The sequence below is a fragment of the Psammomys obesus genome, unplaced genomic scaffold (genome assembly GCF_907164565.1).
Source record: "Psammomys obesus unplaced genomic scaffold, mPsaObe1.curated_primary_1811, whole genome shotgun sequence".
In the NCBI taxonomy this organism is placed as follows: domain Eukaryota; kingdom Metazoa; phylum Chordata; class Mammalia; order Rodentia; family Muridae; genus Psammomys; species Psammomys obesus.
The window spans coordinates 788,023-811,411 of NW_026585895.1; the positions used below are offsets into that span (position 1 = coordinate 788,023).

General features: G+C 41.1%; 1 protein-coding gene across 1 annotated transcript in view; it reads left to right on the top strand.

The window, feature by feature from the left end:
- The first annotated feature begins 613 nt into the window (after nt 1-613).
- LOC129671616 (fatty acid desaturase 2-like protein FADS2B) overlaps nt 614-23,389 on the top strand; it is a 38,710-nt gene continuing 15,934 nt past the window's right edge. The window contains exons 1-4 of the mRNA XM_055600693.1: nt 614-952; nt 10,848-10,958; nt 18,469-18,666; nt 20,422-20,523. Of these exons, the coding sequence (XP_055456668.1) occupies nt 614-952; nt 10,848-10,958; nt 18,469-18,666; nt 20,422-20,523 (750 nt within the window). The remainder of the gene's footprint in view (nt 953-10,847; nt 10,959-18,468; nt 18,667-20,421; nt 20,524-23,389) is intronic.

Genomic DNA, 23,389 nt, shown 5'->3' on the forward strand with positions numbered 1-23,389 from the left:
TTATGTAGGCTTTTTCCTCCTGTTGAAAAATGACACTTAAAAAAAAGGGGGGGGGGGTTAAACCTATTTGAAAGCCCTGACAGCTATTCAGAGAACCTAATCCAAGCAGCAGCTATTACTGTCATCTAGGAAAGTCTGAAGGCTTTTGTTCACATGTTAAATTTACAAATTTACAGGTAGTCATTTGGAGGGAGGCATCAGTGAGCAAGCAAACCCACCCCACCAACAGGAAAAGAAATCAGAAACCAGAGTTTAGCCCCTCCTCCACGGGGTGGGGCCTCCAATCCATCAGACTGTGATTGGCTCGGGCTCTGTACTCTGGGACATTTAATGATGAAGAAGGATGCTGCTCAGAGAGCAGCCAGAAAGAAGAGAGGTGAATAGAGGAAGGTAGTCTAGCTGTCCTAGGTGCAGAAAAGGTCAGCTACAGATCAAAATAGGGCCAGGCTGGGCAGGTGCCCACTGCCAGCCCGTAAAGAAAGCCAAAAGGCTTTCTGTGAGACTATCAAGGACTTCAGTGGAATGAAGGAGGAGGAAAGGAGTCATTGTATGGCCCAGTTAGTGAACTAGGAAATTCAGACTCAACCTAGACAGTCTCAGGGATTCAGGGACGATGAGGCTGGAGGAAAAGCTGGAACACAGTGAGAGCCTTGTTGGAAAAAGTCGGCCATGTCTCCATGACACACACCAGGCCAACGGAAAAGCAATAGCAAATGGGAAACCGAGAGCAAATGGGAAAGCAGAGATCCATGAAAAGCAGGAGGTAAACGGCAAGGGCGACAGGCTCAGGAGATGTCTCAACCTGTACACCTGGCAGGAGATCCAGAGACACAATCAGGAGGCCGACCAGTGGCTGGTGATTGATCGCAAGGTTTACAATGTGACTGACTGGGCCGGCAAGCATCCAGGTGGGCATCGGGTCCTCAACCACTATGCTGGGGAAGATGCCACGGTAAGAGCATCCATGAGCTCTTTCTCTCTCTCTCTTTCTCTCTCTCTCTCTTTCTCTCTCTCTCTCTTTCTCTCTCTCTCTCTCTCTCCCCTCTTTCTTTCTCTCCCTTTCCCAGCTGCTGGGTGGCTTAGATCTTGGCTCTCATCCCAAAAATCCTGAAGTACGTGTCTGCCCTCCACTCTTACCATCTCGTCCCACACCAGTTTTTCAGGGTTCCTATCTAGCAAGCATCTGGAAGCAGATGGCATTTCAGGGTCTAGCCTGTTGCCCAGTACAGGGTACCTTCAAATGCTGACGGTGGAAATTGTGGTTTTGCATTCTGGATTTCGTCCTTTTCGATTGTTCAGTGTTTTCTTGTGTTTCTTTTCCCTGAAGTAGAATAACTGTCCTATGAAGAGCAAGCTATAAATATGTGAGTAAAGTCTGGGGAAGGCATGTCATTGATTCAAACAGGAATTTCCAGAAAGCAATTTTTCTCATGGAATCAAATATTGTTAATAATAATGAAAGCCAAGAACTTCAGGACTTGGAGGGTTCACAGTTCTCTTCTGCATAGCGTAGCTCAAGCAGTTTGACAAGGGTGATGCAATTCTCACAGACGCGTTCAAATGCACCACCTAAAGTAACCATGCCAGAGGTGTGCACCGCCTTAAGTAACTATGCCAGGGGTGCATGTAATTCCCACAGCACAGCGGAGGTACTTACACTCAGAGGTAAGCCATGTGCACTGCAGGAACTGGCAGGGACAATGCTTGGCTTCACGTTGTTGTATTTTCAAGATAAAGTTCTGTATATCTGGTTCCTTAAAAAAAAAAGAAACTCAGAGCCAGAAAACAGCTCAGCTGGTGAAGACACTTGCCACGACCCTGACACTCTGAGTTCAGCCTCTAAGAACTACCTGGTAGAAGGTGAGAACCGATTCCTGCAGATTATCCTCTGACCTCCACATGACATGCCTGAGTCTGCACAGGCACGCCCACAATGCATGAACACTTGCACGCACACATTGCTAAATACATGAGCAATGCTAACAAAAATTATTTCAAACTTTCCTAAGTGTTTGATAAGGAGTCTGACAGATTCTTTGATTGTACTGAAGGATTTCTTTTATGTGGATGTAGTGACGCATGTCTTTAACCCCAACACTCAAGAGGCAGAAACAGGCACATCTCTGTGAGTTCAAGGCCAATCAGGTCTAAACAGGGAGTTCCAGATCAGCCAAAGTTACATAGTAAGATCTTGTTTTCTTTTAATCCCACTTTAATATTCTGTGCATGGTGCACACTTCCACTCATTCTGTAAGTGTTATTTTCCATCACAGTGCAGATGAACAAAGAGTTAGAGCCCCTAACAAACTCAAGGTTAGAAAAATTAAGAACAGGAATTTAAACCTGGGCTTGATATTTTGCCTAGCAAAGAAGTTATCAAATTGGGTTCTTCTCATAGGACTGAAGACACCTGTATGCAAATGGTATGTTCTAGAACTAGGACTTGGTATATACCCAAGGGATTGACAAAGTTTATATTTTGATGCCATTAATATCTTTCCCATAATTCTCAGTTTTCCCCCTTCACCGTCTTATTTCTTGTTTTTCTGTCATCTTCCTGGTTGTATGCTTCCTTCAGTCAGATGAATGTCTTTCCAATCAAGCCCTGTCACATTTACACTACTTCAGTTCTGATGTGGTTTTTAAACAATGTTCAATCTTTCGTTGGGAGCAAAGGAGAAGGCTATCATAGGTGTCAGAAAAACGTGCTCAGTGTGGAAATCTAGAGACAGGAGTAGGGGAAGGGAGGAGCAAAGCAAAGAAAATATGTATGGGAATAAAAGAAGAACAATTAACAAATTTCAAATGACAAAAAAAAAAACATAAACATAACACAGCCACAATTTCCTAGCTTGTCTATCCCCTCATCCCTATAGCACAGAGGAAATAGATGACTTTGTTTTTCTCAAACTGGATCTGGATCACATGTGTCCCAGGCTGACTTTGAACATTCCGAACACTGGAGTTACAGGCATATATCCAGATGCTTTGCCTGGATCAGTGTTTACTAGCTTAAATCACAGAAATGGCTCAAGGATATGTTGGCAAGGACTTGAGCTTTCAATCATATTGAAAACCTCTGACAATCTCTTGAAGTAGCCCAAGTTACAGATCTCAAGTTTGCTACCAATTTTTAATACCCCAGATGTCAGTCAGAGGTATTATTCATTCTCACTCTAGCCTGTGAGAAGGACATGCTTAGTGCCATAGAATCCACCAGCCACATCCAGGCCACCTTGGTATTGGTGCATATCAAGAAAGAAAATCACATGCTTGGTCAACCACATACTTTAGAAAGATAAATAAACATTCAAATAAAAAGTTCTCTAAAGGAAAGTGACTCAAGAATAGCAAGAGAGAGACAGGGGAAGCAGGGCAATTCTAGTTCTCCCTGGCTGCTCAGAGGACGAAGAACATTTACAGTGGGGTTTATTGTGTGAAGTCAGGGAAACTACTGAAATGCCTAGAGTCTCAGCTCCATGATATGCAGACAGGAATAGCATTGCCCACCGGCCTGATCTATGGTAAATGGAATGAATGCATGCAAAGTATGTCATATAATTGAACATTTAAGTTCCATAAATTATAGCATCTGTATCCTCAGAAGTGTGATTGTTACTGTCAGAAAGCTTATTATTAGCATAGAACTTCTGATTATAGTTTGTGCCATTTAAATGGGAACAGAACACCAAGCCCAAAAGCCCAAGGCCAAATGCTCACTGTACAGCTTAGGAGATATTAGCACAATTTTTTGTGACTGGCAACCAGGAACCCAGGGATAAAACCCATGTCTGCACTTGCTCAGATAGGATGCCTTTCTCTTATTTACACAGCAACTCCTTTAGATCTCCTGAAAGGTGAATAGCAGTGCCTAGGTCATGGGTACAGAACTGTTGGGGTAGGGGGTGTCGTTAAACCACTCATTTGCTTTCCTAAAATTTTGTGAGGAATCTTCTGTCCTAATACTTAAAACTATAGGTTTCAGAATGGAATAGGCTCAGTGGGCATCTGCAATCCTCTTATTAGGGTGGCCCTGCGGAGCCTGCATAAGCTCCTGAAGCCTCAGTTTCTCATTTATAAAGGAGATCATAATACTTTAATCTTGCTGTTATTACAAAAATCAGCGGAGGTCAAATAAAATGCCCCTTATGGTGCTCAGCGGGGATTGAATATTCAAAAATGATGCCTTTTGTAGTTAATCATCATTTCATTCTCCTGAAACAGATTTTACTGCTCCCTTCAGTAGTTTAATAACCTATAAAACAGAATCAACACATAAGCTCCTGCTACTGCACGCATGAGTTATCTGGTTGTTTACAAGCTGTATAATCGGGAGCTAATATAACCGTGCCAATAAGCAGAGCTTGGGGCCAGGACTCTTCATGTACGAGAGTCCACTGAGGAAAAGTCAGTGAGTAGCAAGTTCCACATAAAGGACTGACTGTAAAGATTATCGTTTGATTTTACCATGACAGGTCATTTTGCAGTCTCTAGGACAAAGATTGCTAAGCATTTTGATGACAAGACATAACTGTGAATAAAGATTTGTCCATACATTCTATGCTAGGCACTGGTGTCTGCCAAGGGAACTAAGTACAATCACAATAGTAGATACGCAAAGGCTGCAACGTTTGAATAAAGAAATCGCAACTTAGGGGAAGCAATGACAGGCCTGAAAAGATGGCCCAGTCGGTAAAGTGCTTGTAATTCGAGCATGAGGACATGAGTGTGTGTCCTCAGTGCTCGCCTGAAATGCTGGCACCGTGTAGGCCCAGTGCTGGAGAGGCAACCACAGGCCGATTCCTGAACTCTGCCTCAGGCCGGCCAGCCTCACTGAATCAGTGAGCTCCAGGCCAGTGAGAAGCATTGTCCCGGGAGAATCACTGTCTCCAAAAACAAGGTGGAGAGTGGCTGAAGAGGCCCCTGACTTCAGCCTTCTGTCTCCACATGAACATGCACTCATACGCACATGAACACACACACACACACACACACACACACACACACACACACACGAATAACACATACAGTCCAGTCCTATAGTGAAAGGGAACAAACAAGGAAGAGATGGTAGGAGCTTACAAGAATCTTCTTCAGCTATTTGGAGGGAAATCCTAGGGAGAAAAAGCACTGTGCACAATTGCAAAATGAAGAGCCCGCATGGGTCAGGATGAGGTGAGCTGACAGAGGCAAGGCAAAGAAAAGGAAGGGTGTGAGCAAACAGGTTGGATATATGTGACTATCCATGAGTAAGGGCCCAAGCATCATGGGCATCCACTTCCTCTGCTTAGCGTAATACTGGCCAAAAGTGCACTCTTGACTGATGTCTGAGAAAAACAGACAGAGGAGAGTCCAGGTTCTAGAAGATGAAAACAGACCATGACAGCTAAGAGGAAGGGGTATTTGAGGCCTCACCTTTCCTGAATATCCACAAGCAGTTAATGGGCACCTCACTGAGGTACCTAGGTACTCCTAGAATGCATAGGTTTAGGAGGTTAGAAAATGAAAGAGTGGAAGAAGAGGGAGGAGGAGAGAAAAGAAGGAAGAGAAAGACTGAGGGAGATGGAGAGAAAAGACTGGAGAACAGCTGAAAGCATAAAATAAAGGTCTTCCAGTGATAATAGGAACTCCTGTGGAGACTCAGCCTCCTGGCAGCTCAGGCAAGCACCCTCCCAGGTGGCAGCTCTCTCCCAAGGCAAAGACAAAGCTTCATTCTCCCCATAACTTAGTCTATGCCCAGGTCACCCTTCAGTTGAATGTCAGGACTCTTGAGCTAGCCACAGCCTAGAAGGACACAAGTTCTGAGAAGGAACAAGAAGAGAAGGGGAATTACCCAAGGGAATGTAAGCTTCTTGTTTAAAACACACGGTCTCATGTATCCCAGACTACCTGGAACTCACTATGTAGCCAACAATATCCTCTGCCTTTATTTCCTGAGTCCTGAGTCTAAAAATTTATGAGCTCCTTTGTGGGAAAAGTAACATTCTATACATGATCCTCTCTACCAGTGTTTCATGAGTTTATGCTTGTCGATTACTCAACATCTTTTGGGAAATTTCAACTCTTGTCAGACTAACTACTAGGTTGTAGCTGTTTGTCCCAGGTTTGAGACCTCACACTAGCTATGTAATAATAATATTTATAATAATAGTAAAGACTAACCTCTTAGTCACTAGTCTAGGTCCTGTGTAGATGGTATAACAGCTGAGAAAATTAATGAAATCAGCTCACGGGGAGGACTGGGTAGTTTGTGTGCAATTGAATAAAGACTGAGGTTTGAGGAGAGGGAGTTCCATCAGCAAAGGCACTTGCTACTAAGCCTGGTCCAAGTTGAAGGAGAAAGCATTGACTCCCCAAAGTTGTCCCGTGACTCCCACATACATGCCATCATGCACATTGTGTGCACACGCACACACTCACACACACTCACACACACACACACACACATGCAAACATTAACAACAACAGAAATAATAACAGAATGATTTGTTAAAACTGAAATAGCTTCCCAACATGAAGCAGCCCACCCCTCTCTGCTGCCCTGTATGGTCCACGGCGGAGGTTAAGACACAAACTCTCTCTGGGTGGGTGCAGTCCCCTAGAAGCCCACTCTGGCAAATAGAGTGCTTGCTGTGTCTTAAGCCTCCTGGGCCTGGTGGCTTCATGCAGGGTACAATCTATGCAATAGTATCTAAACTACAAAATCAGAATTTTGTCTGAGGCCTTCTGATTTTCCATACTTTTACTATTCTCTTTCCATGGGGGAATTCTATTGCTTTGATAATAAAACAGTAAGCAATCACAGCCCCAAGTAAAGAATAGCTGTGGATTAGCCATTCCATAATAATGTTCAATATTCAATATTGAAGTAATATTCAACACTCACATCTTGTTGGTATGATCTTGGAACAGTCTGTTCCGAGAAGAGCTGCAATATGATGCAATGTATGGTGAACTTAAAGAGCAGATACGGTGACTGCAAAGCGGGACAAAAGAATATAAGGAAAATGGGAGCAGCATATTATTCATGCTTCAGCCATCCCAACTCCTCGCGCAGAGCTGCTCTGTCCGCCTGTGTTTCCTCTTTCCCTTACTCATCAGGGGTGTATTCACTGCATGTTGTGTTCTAGGCACAGTGGTAGTCATTAATGACTAGTACACAGCCTTAGCTTCAAAAACTCTCCAAAGAGGAACCAAGCATATGTCTTTATTACCATATAATGAAAGCTTTATAGTCGGTGAGATGGCTCAGTAGATAAAGGCAATTTGCTGTGAACCCCATTGATCTAGGTTTGACCCCTGTGGTGAACTACAAGGCACAAGGAAAAAACTGATTCCCACAAGCTGCCCTCTGAAATCTATGTGTGTGCTCCCATACACAATAAATGAGCAAATAAATGTTTTTTAAATAATAAAATGCTATGAGCTTTCAGGGTACTCACAAATAATTTTCCTGCCTGTGCAAGGGGTGGCAATATCTAATATTGCTATCAAATTTTAAGGAAGATCTTTGTGTAGACAAAAATGAAAGAAGAGAAGGAAAGAGTATAAAATCTATAAACACCAGGAATGCTCGGAAGTAATAGAATTTTATTCAATAGAAGGCTCTAGAAGATAATATGATCCATGAAGGTCAGCCTGAGGAGGCAGGTTGCAGTGAGAGGCTTCATGAGACTAAAGCCAACCACAGGAAAATTCCATCACCATCTGTCCCGGGGATACAGAATGATCTTAGCATCATCTCCAGATGATCCAGCAGCATGTCTCTCAGGAAAAGCGTTGTAGACGCGGAAGGCTGAGGTGGATCTTTACAGTGCCATTGCTCTGTTTAGCCACAAGTTCAAACACTGGCTGTGCTGCTCCTTGTGTTATGTGGGGTGAAGATTTCCAGCCCACATTCCTAAAGACTTGATGTCTCGCTGTACAATAAAAGCAATAAAACCCCATAGGAGTAAACTGGTAGCTATGAGCCAACAAGCTCCTTGTAAATAGCTATGGCGAATTCCGTACATGCTAGCACTTTCCCCTTCTCCCTTCATTTTACTCCACCTCCTCCAACAAGAGAGTACTTGCCCAAGAATGTGGGCAACAGAACCTGTTTTTGCCAGCTTCCAAGAAGGGGTTTCACAACTTCGTATATGGATTCTATTAGAAAAGGATTGAGTATTTTAAGATGAAAGAGAAAACTACTTTGTGGTACTTCATCAGTAATACAATGAAAAGGGCTCCACAAATCAGCACCCATACTGTTCTGCAAAACTCAGTGCCTGTCCCAGAGCACAGACTTCTGATCATTCCTCAGGCTCAACAGTAATAAGGAATGCAGAAGAGTAGATTATCAGCATGGTTTGAAATCATGGTAGCTACGTTCTTATGTATGCTGCATATCTCGGGATGAGATTATCTTCTTCTGTACTTTTACACTTGATCCACCGGTATGCGTTCCCATTCTAACCTGCTCAGAAACAGTTGATGGATGATTTAATCATATAGGCCATCATGAGAGACATAAATCACTCCTTTAACCAATGAATAATTCTTTGCCTGGTTAGGAGCACTAAGCTTTAGTATGAAAGAATGTAAAAAAAAAAAAATGGAATCATATTTGAGTCAATGTTGCCCATTGTTGTCCAAAGGGTTTGTGATTAGTGTGCAGAGTAGAAGGAACATAAAGCCCGGAAGAACTCTAGCACTTTCTCTGTGAACCTTTTGGTAAAGTCAATTTACAAAGCTGATATTGCACACTTCTATTTACCATATTCATTGTACACACACCTTCTCACGCGTAGGCCTATGCAAATTTCCATGGCACTGAAGATCTAGGATTCAGAATATTTACTTGTATAATCAGAGCCCACTGGTTGTTAGAGTATATAAATAAAAGCCCGAATTGCTACCTTAAAGAGAAGGTAGGTGGTGAGTTCTTATCACTGGGGGAAGATGAAAAGATAGTTAACAAGTACTGTTTAGTGAGGTCTGGGAAAATAGCCCAGTGGTTAAGAGCACTTGTTGCTTTTGTAGAACTCAGTTCCCAACACCCTCACCCAGCAGCGTACAATGGCCTGTAACTCCCACTCCTGGGAACTGATGCCCTCTTCTCACCTCCCACTCATGCACAGACCCATACATATCCATACATTTTTTACTTAATTTTTATTAATTACACTTTATTCACTTTGTATCCCCCCGTGAGTCCCTCCCTCCTCCCCTCCCAGCCCTACTCTCCCTCCCTCTTCTCCATGCATGCCCCTCCCCAAGTATACTGATAGGGTAGTTCTTCCTCTGCTTCCTTCTGATCCTAGCCTATCAGGTCTCATTAGGACTGGCTGCATTGTCTTCCTCTGTGGCCAGGTAAGGCTGCTCCCCCGCTCAGGGGGAGGTGATCAAAGAGCAGGCCAATCTGTTCATGCCAGAGACAGTCCCTGTTCCTAATACTATGGAACCCACTTGGACACTGAACAGTCATGGGCTACCTCTGTGCAGGGGTTCTAGGTTATCTCCATCAATGATCCTTGGTTGGAGTATCAGTCTCAGAAAAGACCCCTGTGCTCAGATTTTTTGGTTCTTTTGCTTTCCTTGTGGAGCTCCTGTCCTCTCCAGGTCTTACTATCTCCTCCTTCTTTCATAAGATTCCCTGCACTCTGCCCAAAGTTTGGCCATAAGTCTTAGTATCTGCTTTGATACCCTGCAGGGTAGAGCCTTTCAGAGGCCCTCTGTAAATCCCTACATTTAATTAATAATAAAATACCTAGCATAGTTAGTGTATACCAATCAGCATCCTAACTAATTCACCCAAGCTTCATACTAACTTATGGACTGAGCTACAACCATCACTCCCATTTAAGAAAGAAAATATAGAATATACATAAGGCTCACAGTTGCATAGCCTGTAAACAGAAAAACAAAAACTGAGGTGTAGGAAGGGTGGCTCCAGGGTCTCTTTTTGTGAAAAGTACTGGTTGTAACCAGTTCTGTGAAAAAGCCACTGCTCCATAGTATCCGTATCCCATCCATATATTCAAGGCACAAACTTGGGTGTATTTCTTCAGCTTTAACCCCTCCAACCTCAGTGTCAAAGCAGCAAGAAGTTAACCATCTTGTGACAATCCCTTCCCCCCCAAAAAAAAAAACTATAAAAATACTTGGAAGGAAAGAATCGTTTTACTTCCAAACATACACAGGATATCAGAACACACTGCTTCCCACAGTGATGTGGAATTCCTACTTAGCAACATTATTCTTATGGAGTAATGAGAGCCCTTCAGTGATGAATACAGATGAGAGTGTACTACTTTAGCTAGCCCAGGGCTCAAGGGATATGCTCCCCCATCACTCGTGTCTTTATTTTAAGATGTTGCTATCAAATGCAATCTAGCATTCTCTGGAATAATTAACTAGAGACACCTCGTTCATGCGAGCCTCCGTCAAGAGCTGAAAGGGAGCCGTCCGTGGAGAATGTAATTTGCGAAGACAGTCTTGTTTGCTGCACACCTTAGCCAGTTTAAGAAACTTTCATATGAAACGGCTCTGCGCTTAAAAGTCGCACTGTGGTCAGTTAACTCAAGCAACTCTTCCTTCTAGTGCTTCATAAAAGAAACAATGATGTAATCAGTGCTCTAGGAATTCACTAGACCAACAGTGCCCACCTGGGAGGGTACCCTCCTGTAGAAGGGTCTGAAGAATAAAGTGGATACATCTCCTTGAAGCATCAACATGGCATTAGAAGGAAACGCTCTGTGGTACAGTCTGTGCTGTTGCCAGTTTGGGCCCAGGATGGGCAAGGAAGGAGCAGATCTGAGGAAAAACAGGCCTTTTACAAGCTTCTAACAAGTATTTCTGCTTTATAGGATGCCTTCAGAGCCATGCACCTGGATCTGAGCATTGTGCAGCGGTACCTTAAGCCACTGCTCATTGGAGAACTTTCTCCAGAAGAACCCAGCCAGGAGAAAAACAAAAATGTAAGTATAGCTTTAGGATCCAAGGACATGGAAGAACTGGGCATAAGGTGTATTTCAAGACCAAGTCACCGCTTCCTGTGAGAACATGAGTCCATAGTAAAATATAGTCGCTACTTATTCAAGGTGTATTCCCCAAGACTTTCCCCCAAGTGGAGGCCTGAAACAATGGTTAATATGAACAATCTCTGCAAGCAAAGTGAAGTTAGGAGAGTATGTCTGACTACCAGAATGGCGGCTAAGTAACTGAGCAGAAGGTAGTGTATGCATGATGGATACGGTGGATGAAGAAGTAATTCGGGAATTCAGGTTAAAGAAAGTGTGGGACAGGGTAGCAGTGTATCCCACCATTATGTTTAGAATAATGCACAATTTAAATATTCTGGACTTTTCTTTTTAATAGATTTAAGGATAACTAAAAGTGAAACCATGGGAGAAAAAGAAGACACTATTTTCTTTTTTTCCCCTTTATTGAAGATAGAGTCTCTTCTCATGTAATATACTCTGATTATAGTTTCCCCTCCCTCTATTCTTCCCGTTTATCCCCCACCTTCTCTCAGTCAGAATACAATCCCTTTCTGTCTCTCTATATTTTATTTTAAATAATAAAATATAACAAACTAAATACAGTAAGGCAAAACAAAAACCATCACATGAAGTTAAACAAGACAAACTAACCAAAGGAAAAGAGCCCAAGAAAAAGCATGTAAATCAGAAACCCACTCATTCACACACTCAGAAGTCCCATAAAAACATGAAACTAGAAGCCATAATGTGCAAGCAGAGGACCTGGTTCAGACCCATGCATTTCTTGAGCAAGCTGCTCCAGTCTCTGTGAGCTCATATGAGCTTTACACATACAGACTTAGAGGGACGTGTTTTCTTGGTGTCCTCAATCTCCTCTGGCTTTTTCATACTTTCTGCCTTCTCTTCCTCATGGTACCCTGACCTCTGAGGGGAGGAACTTGATGGAAACATCCCATTTAGGGCTGAGTGTTCCAAGGTCTCTCTCGTGTTAATACCCAGCTATAGGTCTCTACATTTGGTCCTATCTGAAGGAGGAAGCTTTTCTGATGATGGCAAATAAGGCACGAATCTGAGCATAGCAGAATATCAGCAGGAGTAATTTTATTACTATGTTTTGAACATTTGTTTTTGTTTTAGAGCAGTGTTATTTGGCTTTGCCTTAGATCTCTGGGTTGTCTAATCTCTGGTTCTTGCCTAGTCCAGCAGTGTCAGGTACAGGTTCCATCTTGTGGAGTAGGCCTTAAGTCAAATCAGATATTGGCTAGTTATTCAGCATTTGTGCCACCATTACCCTAGCATATTTTGCAGGCAAAACAGCATTGTAGATCAAAGGGGTTTTTTTCTACCTTGATGCTTACATTTCTCTTCTGGTCGTATGCAGATATATACCTTCATGCACCAAAGATGCTCTCTATGTAGGCAGCTGCCCAACCTCTCCATGTTCAATGGGTTCTGTAGGTGTTGTCGTCACCAGTGGGGCCTCATTGACAGTTGTAGAGAACAGCCTGTTTTCTTGGCAAGAGCCTGGGTTATGTGGGGATTCCCATCATGTTCTTTTGCCCAGTAACCCAACCCCAGGACTGGCAACTTTGTTTGGTGACATGTCATTTGGGACTTTCTCCCCAATTACTTGACAATTTCATTCATATTGTCTTCATATATACTATCTATTAGGTAATTTCCACTATATTATTTTTTATAGTACCTCTCAAATGCCCCTTAATTTTAGCTGTCTCTCCCCATTTTTTCTCCACAACTTCCTTTCCCCTCCTCTCTTGAGCCTCCTGTTCCAGCCCATTGCCCATTCATCCATAATTATCTATTTTATTCCCCTTTTCTAACAATATTGATATATCCCCTCTAAATTCTTTCTCTATACCCACCCTCTTTGGTTCTATAAATTGTAGTTGGTTATCATTGACTAATATTCACAGATAAGCAAATACTTTGCATATGTATCTTTCTGAGTTTGAGTGACCTCATTCAGGATGATTTTTTTTCTAGTTCCTTGCATCTGCCTTCAAATTTCATGATGTTACTTTTTTTTATTAAATACAGTTTATTCACTTTGTATCCCTGCTGTAGCCACCTTCCCCATCCCTGTCTTCTCCCACTTGTATTTCCTATACTATTTGCCCTTCTGAATGAGGATTGAGCATCTTCCTTAGGGTCTTCCTTGTTGTTTAGCTTCTTTAGGACTATAGTTTTTAGTATGTTTATCCTATATTATATGTCTAATATCAACTTAAAAGTGAGTATATGCCATATGTGTCTTTCTGCTTCTGGGATACCTCACTTAGGATGATCTTTCCTAGTTCCCACCATTTGCCTGAAAATTTCATGATTTCTTTGTTTTTAATTGCTGAGAAGTATTCCATTGTGCAAATGTACCACAATTTCTGTATCCATTCCTCAACCGAGGGACATCTGGGTTGTTTCTAGCTTCTGGCTATTACAAATAAAGCTACTATGAAGATGGTTGAGCAAATGTCCTTGTTGTATACTTGAGCATATAGATGCCTAGGAGTGGTATAGCTGGATCTTGAGGAAGCACTATTCCTAATTGTCTAAGAAAATGCCAGATTGATTTCCAAAGTGGTTGTACAAGTTTACATTCCCACCAGCAATGGAGGAGGGTTCCCCTTTCTCCACATCCTCTCCAGCATGTGTTCTCACTTGAGTTTTTGATCTTAGCCATTCTGATGAGTATAAGGTGAAATCTCAGGGTTGTTTATGATGTTACTTTTTTTAAAAAGCTGAATAACTCCCCGTTGAGTAATTGTTCCACATTTTCTTTACCCATTCTTCTGCTTTAGATAAGCTAGGATATTTCCAGTTTTTTGCTATTATGAATAGAGCAGCAAAGAACATGGTTAATCAGTTCTCTTTATGACAGAATGAAGCATCCTTTGGGTATATGCTGAAGAGTGGTATAGCTGGATCTTGAAGCAGAACAGCTCCCATCTTCCTGAGGAACTACTACACTGATTTCCATAGTGACTGCACAAATTCCTATTCCCACCAGCAATGGAGGAGTGTACCCCTTCCTCCACATCCTCACCAGAATGAATTGTCACTTGTTTATTGATCTCTAAATAAGTGAATTCTACATATTGCAAATATTTTTTCTTAAAAGATTTTTTCCTTATATTTTATAATTTCATAAATGCATATAATGAAACATGATCATATTTTATTCTCAGAACAAAGCAATGGAATTTATAGCACTTACTCAGACATACGCTCTAGGTCTCTAAGCATTTAATTCATGCCAGGTAACTTAGACAGGGCTTTATTTCTGTGGCTGCTTTTAATTATATGTTTGAAGCATTGCTAAGCTAAGTTCCATGGGAACGGAGACAGTCTCATTTATTCTCATGCCCTCCAACCTGCCCACACAGGATTAGACTTGCAGCAAAACCTCAATAATTAGCTGTTGAATGAAAGGTGTAAATAAATCTTAACTATTGCCCTTTTATATTTAGGGAAGTTATGAATCATGAAAAATAGGTTGCTTTTGGAACACAGTTACTATATCAACTAACTAGGCCTCGAAATCACTTCTCTTTGCCTCAGTTTCTTTTTTATATTACAATTTATTCACTTTGTATACCAGCTGTAGCCCCCTCCTTCATTTCCTCCCAATCCCACCCTCTTTCTCTCATCTCCTCCCATGCCCCTTCCCCTAGTCCACTGATAGGGAGGTCCTTCTCCCCTTCCCTCTGACCCTAGCCTATCAGGTCTCATCAGGACTGGCTGCATTGACTTCTGTTCCCCCAAAATAGGTATTATTCTTTCTTCAATAGTTTGGCTGTTTTAAACAGTCTTCTAACATTTCTATATAACTAAAACTTTGCTGGGCTAATTTTTTTAAACATAAAGGGATTTTGTTTAATAAAAACAGTTCATTTGTTTGAAATTTATTTTTGTAGAAACTTGCATGTGTCTTACATGCAATCAGAAATTATACAAAGTCCTGATCCATACGTACTATGAAGCAGATAAAGAGCTTTATTCATTCTTTAAGAAATGAGGAGCTGACTCAGGAGACAAGACTAGTTTGAGGGAATAAAGTTGTGTTTCTAGCTGAGAGTCAATAGTTGGGTTCACTTTGCACACATGCATCCCACACAGCTGTGCACCAGGTGACACAGCTTTGTCTCGAAGACTGGACTCTGAGAGTGGACTTGAGTCCCACTCTAACCCTGCCCATCTCAAACACATTTAGGGAAGTTCTCAAACTTCTTTTTGGCCTAGTGTTTTCCCAGGTAAAATGGTGACACCACCATGACATCTCTAAATTATTGGGACTGTAATTGAAAAAAAGAAAACATTTAAGAAGCTTGAAATAGTGTTTAAAATATAGTAAATGTTCTGCAATAAAGGAAATATCATTATCATAAATACAATGGTACTACCAGGCCTTACAAACCTCCACACATGTCCCCAGCACTTGCCGCAGGGGACTCTAGATTTAGAAGTAACAGCAAAGGTTACTTGTTATTTCTAAGGAGTTTTCAAAAAACAAGGCAAATTTGAATAACTTCTGAGAGCTGAGAGATGGTGATGATGATTTAAAATATTGTTATTCTCCAAGAATTAAGGTTGACTGTGAATGTTTGTTTGATATCTGTGTAGCTACTGGAGCTACTACTTTAGAAAGCTGGTAAACTGAGTGTCAGAAGGTGTGGGCTTAAGTCCAGCCTCTGTCACTGGCTTGACAGTTATTTTGAGGTAGTTGCTATTCTGAATTTTAGTTATCTTCTACTCTGTCTAATTGCAGTGGAAAAGAAAAGGCCAGGAGAAATCTTAAAGACAAACTAATATGAGAGGCTAATTAAAACTGTCTATGACCACCAGAATTTCAAATTTTATGGGAGTTGGATATAGGCTTTTGGACATTTGTGCTGACAAGGGATCCTTTGAAAGTTTCACCAACCACAGATGCACCTACACACATAAAAGAAGGTGGTATCCATAAGCAGCTAGGGGTATATATAAACAAATATGACCTAAGTAGAGTACCATAAGCCACTTCTGTAATTTCATGACTTGGTGATTGTGTAACCGGGAACCTAGGTTCATCTATCCATCTCCCCCAAGAAGAGGCTCTTCATGGCTGGATGAAATACACTCACCAATGAGATAGATACGTACTGAAAGCAACACACAGTGGGTCCCCTTCAGACAAGATTTAATTTCTATAGTTTCAGTACTTTCTATAATTTCTAGAATTTTCTACGGTAAATGAATATGTCTTCAATTATCCTGGGCAGTATGTAGAGTCTTGTCTTTATTCAGAATATTTAAAGTGTATAATCACCTACACATTTGTCTTTCTAGTCATCTTGGTTATAAGATGGTACTATCTTTGATCTCAGACAAACATTGATAATTTTTCATGTTTTCTCTATAGATTAGGGAATCTACCGTGTACTCTTTTACACATTTCAGAGTCCTTCAAAAATTCCATCTTCCATTTTCTTCCAACTTCTCTCTTCTTTTGTCTTCCCCACATTCCATATCTTCTTCTTTCTTTTTATATAAGGGAGCAAGAATTCTAAATGTAAAGTCTTTTGACATGACAGCACCTTCCCTGTGGATAAATGTGTTGATATCTAAACTTCAATAGGAGATGACCATGCAGGTCTGAACATGTGAGAACAGAAGAAAACTCAGGCTAGCCTTAAACATTCCTAAGATTTAGGGGCAAGATCTCACTCACAAAATTTCACATCCTTAACCTCAAACTGCTGGAGAAAACCTCTGTTTGAGGTTGCAGTCCTTCGAGTCCAGATAGCCTTTCTGAATTCATTGCTAGATGGAGGACTCCTTCTCCCCAGCAGGGCCAACTAGTCTCTGCTGACCTCATCTAGACAGTGTCTTTAGGTATAGATGCCTCTAACCATATCTGATCTAGGGCTTTTGGTACTGTTCCTTGCTAGCTCTCCCCTCCCTGCGCCTATAGGATAAGTAGGTTCTGTGTTCCTGTTCATATACTAGGGGTGTGCTGCCAAATGGAAACCAAACATCCTCGGGATTCCTAGTTCCAACCAATTTTGTGCACCTATCCTGGAGGGCCCCCACACACCTCCCTAAGGACTATAAAGCCTCTGTTCATCCCAAAAAATGTTGAGCTTTCTTGCTGAAGTGGCTTCTGGAGGCCATTCTGTCATGCTCATAGCCTCCTGAGCCCCATGCCCCATCTCTGCTCCTGCTGTCCTCATGGCTGGTGTTCAATGACCCTCCATGGAAGAGAAGACCCACACCAAACTTGTCAGAACTATAAAGTTATTGATTGGAAAGTTGTCCCTGAGAATAAAAATGAATAATGTGTATGAAATGAAAGTCAAGCTAAGGTTTTTAGGCATCAGTTACTCACAAATAGGTAGGTAATATGGTTTAAAATATGTTCAATGGCCTCTACAATGGCTCAGCAGGTAGAAGAGTTTGCTATACAAACCTGACAAACTGAGTTTGGTCTTCAGAGCAGTCATAAAGGTGCAAAAAAAAAAAAAAAAAAAAAAAAAAAAAAAAAAAAAAAAAAAAAAAACTAGCTACACAATGGTTGTCTTCTGACCTGCACAGCATATGACAAATGTGTAACCCCATAACCCCATGCACATGATAATGATGAGACGACGATGACAATACATTTTAAGTTACACAAGTGGATTTTGACGTGAGACTTCTGGTGTCTGGAATTACCTTTACAGATCTCCTCGCTTCTGCTTCCACACTCCTCCTAACATCTCTGAAGCTACTTTTCTCCTGCCCCATTCACACCCTCAACTGTTCTCATTTCCAAACTTTTATTCTCATTAACATAAGTGATGTTTCTGCTCAATATCCAACACTAGCTTGCAAACTAATGCTGCTATCTTACATACAAACATACACACGTACATATGCATAATACCTGTGTACCCAGACCACGCTAACCAGCAAACAGACGCTGGTGCTGATAGTCTCGTTCTGGGGAGAATCCTTGAGAAGTTCCCTCAAGATAATCTACCCAGAATATACTGTTCTATGTTTGCCACCATCTGTAAGTGATTCACTTGTGCACAGTAAATAACTGAAGGCTGGAAAAGCACTTGCACACTATAGCAGGAACTACGGTAATAGATACCCTCCTGGGCAAAAAGTCCTCCCAAATGTTAGAAGAGTCCAACTCAGTAGGCACTTGAAATAATAGTGATGGCTTCAAAGGCAGCTATTGGGCTTATACATATCACAACGCCCCTACTTTGCCATCCCCCAGCCCTGAAAACAACTGCTATTATCTGTCCTCCCAAAACTTGGAGAACTATTTTCACATCGCAACTCATTCACCACTTTTTCAAGCATTTCACTTGTTTTACATTTTATACAATATATTCATTTCTATAAATAATTTAGTACTAACGAGGTAAGTGACTACTTGTATTCATTTATCTTCTCATTCCCGTGAAGGAACTTTTAACCTTGAATATTCATTTCACAGCCACAGCTGGTAGAAGATTTCCGTGAATTGCGCAAGACATTAGAGGCCATGAACATGTTCAGTGCCAACCTAGGATTCTTCTTTCTCCACCTTGCCCAGATCTTGATTTTGGAAGTCTTAGCATGGCTAATACTATGTCATTTTGGCAATGGCTGGACTGTTACAATACTCATTTCCTTTATTCTCACAGTTTCTCAGGTAAGCAACTGTCCTAAGCTTCAACAGTGGCTTCAGGGAAAAGCTTGAGGGGTTAGTTGGTTGGTTGGTTGGTTGGTTGGTTGGTTGGTTGGTTGGTTTAGTCTTTCGTTCGGTTTGGTTTAGTGTTGGGTTTTTTTTTCTTTTTTATCCTTTTTTTATTTGAAAACTTTATACATACAGTCAATACATTTTGACAACATTCGCTGCTCACTGTCCCCTCCTAACCTGCTCAGGATACCACTCATTGCATCTCCCTGCCAATCTCATGTCCTCCTTTTTAAATGGTATTTTTAGCACAGGGAGTCCAATCAGCCCTGCCCATAGGCACAGGAGTGTGGGATCATTCACTGGAATGCTTGGAAACTACCAGTGGCTACACCCACAAATTAAAATGACCCTCCCTCTTCCAGAAGCCAGTAGCTCCTCAGCTAGGGCTATGCCTCAGGAACCCCCTATGCTGTCATTTTTACTGGCTTGATCTTGTACAGGTGGTAACCACAGCTGCTTTGTGTTTGTGTCTGTAACAGGTATTTTATACCCAGAGGACAGTGGTTCATAGCTCTCATTGTCATCCTTCATTTCCTACACTCTTTTGGTCTTTTCTTTTGTAATGTTCTCTGATCCCCTCTGGGTGGGCTGGTGCACATTTTGGAACACTACTCATGAGTGTTAATAGCTTTCCAAAGTGTTGAACTCCAGTTCTCTCATCTATAAGATGAGGACAACAATGAAGATGGAATTATTCTGAAGAAGACTAAGCACGTCAACCTGTAAACAAGCTAGCGCAGTATCTAGAATATGGTGATGGTTAAGCAAATGGAAGCTGACCTTGTTCACCCTGTTTTATCCTTACTCTAATAACTGTAATTCTAGTCTCGGCTATGTAACATCTATCTTTGTCTTTCAATCTGCCAACATTTATCAGTGTGGCAGACTATGCATTCTTCAATGGGAAAAAAAATACATCTTAATACATGAGAATACAAATTATGTATACTTCAATATAAATGACATCAGCAAGTGTCACTTTTCAGAGCACTTGTTAAATGTTTGTTAAGTTCTAAATGCAGGTGCTCTCATATGAGAATAGTCTGTGTACAGAGACGAAGGGAAATTCACTTGTTCCCTGTCCTGAATGAAGGAGTCCTCCACGACTGAGAGAAACACTCAACTGAATATGTCAAAGGGGGAAACGCCAACACCAAGAGGAAGCATGTGCTCCTGGAGCAGGGAGGGCAGTTTGTTCTTGATGGAACAACGCAGGAGGGTTTTCCAAAGATTGGAGAGTAATGTTTCCAAACCCCAGAATTTTTACATGTGTTTATGTCTTGCAAACTCAAACTTCTTCATTCTTTAGAAAGTGGTTTTGGAAACATATATTCCTTTGATGTTTTCCATTAGCTCGACACTGTACAATAAGTAAATCTCACAACAGTCTCGTGAGTTTGGCACTATACCAAGAGAAATCAGACAGGTTGCTGAGGATCAGAGCTACTGTATAGCTTGCTCAGAATTGTTTAGCTCTTAAGAATTAAAGACTCTAAACTTATTAGACACTTATTAGACAAAGAAAGTGGTTGAGGCAGGAGTAAGCACTTGCACATGTGGATGGAGGTTGTAGAAATGCTGATGTTGAAAGTAAACCTGGTGAAGATCAAGCGAGGTCTCCACTATTTTCTATCAGGCTTGCAAGTATGCGTTTGGGTTTCATGATTCCTTCTTGATCTGCAACTTCTCTAACCTTTTATTTCTTAGGCTCAAAGCTCATTTTTACAACATGACATAGGACACCTTTCCATGTTTAAGAAGTCTAAGTGGAACCACCTGATGCACAAATTTGTAATGTGTCATCTCAAGGTAAGGACATGGGAAAATGTGATAGAGACTGCTAAATGTAACTCCTCTTAGGCAGTGATTGTGCGTTCCTGCTTTGTGTGCTCAAAACAGCAAAGCATGTTATGACAGTCACAAATGAGTAAAAATGCATTTATAAGATAGAATATATATTATAATATTTAATATAACATTACAAAACATACAGCAAAATCTAATTTTAAAGTTTGAGGGGAAAGTGTTTAGTATTTTTTAACGACTCTGACAAACTATTTGGCTCAATTCACATTTTCCTAGGGGATGTTCATAGAAGAATGTTTGTGTCCTTTAAATCTAGATGTGAACTATAAAACAATGAATAGTAATATTCTTAGAACAGATGTAAAGATTTTCCTTAAGGAAACTCTCTAACTGTATATATACATATATATGTATATTTTTTTTTTTCTGTGAACTCTGGATCGGAAGGGGAGAAAATGCCCCCTAACCAAGACATCTCAAACCCTTCCATTCAAGCTAGAACATCCTGGTGAAAGCTAGAACCTCTTCAGGCACTGACTCGGATTGCTTTTCTGTCTTAACATGTCATCTCTTTCTACTACTTCTCAAAGATAACTACTTGGTTTCCCAGCCTGAAAATGGGCAACTAATAGTGTGAAGAGCATGCCTGGCCCAAGACACTGGAGAGCAATGAGCAGCAGCTATTGGCAGCAAATGATAACTATGGTCTGCAGGAACTTGATGGTGAAAGCTGCCAGGTGCCAAATGCAGAGCTATTTCCCCTGAGGCTACTGACTCACATAAGACTCATGAGGTGGATAGTACAGCACCCTGTTTTTCAAATAAAATGAGTCTTCAAAGGGGCTACTATTTAAGCCAATGTCTACAAATTGGTTAAGTAGAGAAATTAATACCACAGTATTAAATAATGCAGGCCAGAGTGGGGCTTCTCCATTTCAACTATCATTTGGAGGAAAATGAGGGTCTTGGTAAAAGTGGGTACGCCTAAACAATTAAAGATTATTTTATTTATTTTTGGTGGGGTGTGGGTGTCAGCCCGGGTGAAGACCTTAGAAGCTTTTCAGATTATTCTAACCTGGAGCCAGTCCGAGAACTACTGTTCCAGCAACAAACGCTCTTAAACCGAAACTCGGCCTCTTGTGGCTTGGGTCACTCTGAGCAAGTTACTGTGTGTTTGGCCTCAGCTTCTTCACTGAAAAGGGCCCGTGGGATATTGTCAGTTATGTGTAATGCTTGTGTTACATGTGTAACACAGTGCCAAGAAATAGTCACGTCAGCTGCTGCTAATATTAGGAACAATAATTTCACAACCAACATGAGGACTCAGAATCAATAAGAAAAGTGTTTGATCATGATAGTACCAAGAGGAGGACTGAAGTCAGGTGACCCTCAGTTTACAGAGATCATCTGGTCTGAGGCACTGTCCCTATCATTCAGCAGATGGAGCCAAAGCTAGACCAAGTAACAGAGCTGGACTTGAGTTCCTATTAGAGACATGTCTGTCCCTGAAAATAAACAAGGAATTGCCACATTGTATGAAAAGATTCATTTAATCACAAAATTCCCGGAGTTACTTTCTTCTACAACTGTAGCCACTATTGCTAAGTAGATGAGTTTTCTGAATTCATTTTGAATTTTTTTAAATATTACAAAATAAAATAGAGCCATTTTTTTTCTATCACTGTGAGATTCAGGTAGAGTTTCCTGCCCTGTGCTGAGGATAAAAAAGACTTAAGTCATTTGCCCTCAAGGTTATTGGCAGCTGATTTGGTATTAACTAATTCCAGTGAGTTCCACCCTTGCTGGCTCTTTCTAAAGACACTGTTTTCCCATTAACCCAAATTTATACATAGGTCTTTTTCTTTTTTCTACTATGTCTCTAAAAGGCATTTTTCATCACTTGAAATGTGTATATCTTTGATGACTTCTGACTTGAATGAGAAAATTAGAAATAGCTCTAAAGGCAGAGCAAATATACTTTGCCTTTTTGCAGACAAAGCCAGTGATTCATGAACAAAATAAATATAGGCCTCACCATGTTCAGAAGAGAAAATTACTTCTGGGTGGTAAAGTGGGAGGGAAGGAGATGATGAAAAAAAATTATAAGCAGCAACATCCCCACCTCTTACAACAATTGCAGTTCTACATTTCAAAACTAGGCTCGACATCAGTTTTCCCTTCAACTCAGAAAGGCATGAGTAGCTTTGGATTCTTTTTTTTTTTTTTTAATTTTAAAAAGTTAGTAAAGCCTTTATTTTTTTTTCTTCACACAGTGTTATTAAACTAGCAATATTTTGTTTTGTGTTTTTTTTAAACTTTTTTTTTTAATTTTTATTTTTAGTTACATTTTGTTAACTCTGTGTCCCAGCTGTATCACGCTCCCTCATTCCCTAAGACTCATAACCAAACCCTCGGCAGAGTGCAGGGAATCATATGAAAGAAGGGAAGTTAGTATGATATGGAAAGGATAGGAGCTCTACAAGGACCAAATATATCTGGGCACAGGGTCTTTTCTGAGACTGACACTCAACAAAGGACCATCTATGGATATAACCTAGAACTTCTGCTCAGATGTGGCCTGTGGTAGCTCAGTAACCAAGTAGTTTTCCAAAGTAAGGGGAACATGGACTATTTCTAACAGGATCTCAAGGGCAGGCTGTTTGACACCCCCCCCCCAGGGGAGGAGCAGTCTGTTAGGCCACAGAGGAGGACTTTGCAGCCAGCCCTGAAGATACCTGATAAAACAGGGTCAGATGAAAGGGGAGGAGGTCCTCCCCTATCAGGGGATTTGGAAAGCTTTGGATTCTTATTCAGCATATCTCGTGTGTGTGTGTGTGTGTGTGTGTGTGTGTGTGTGTGTGTGTGTGTG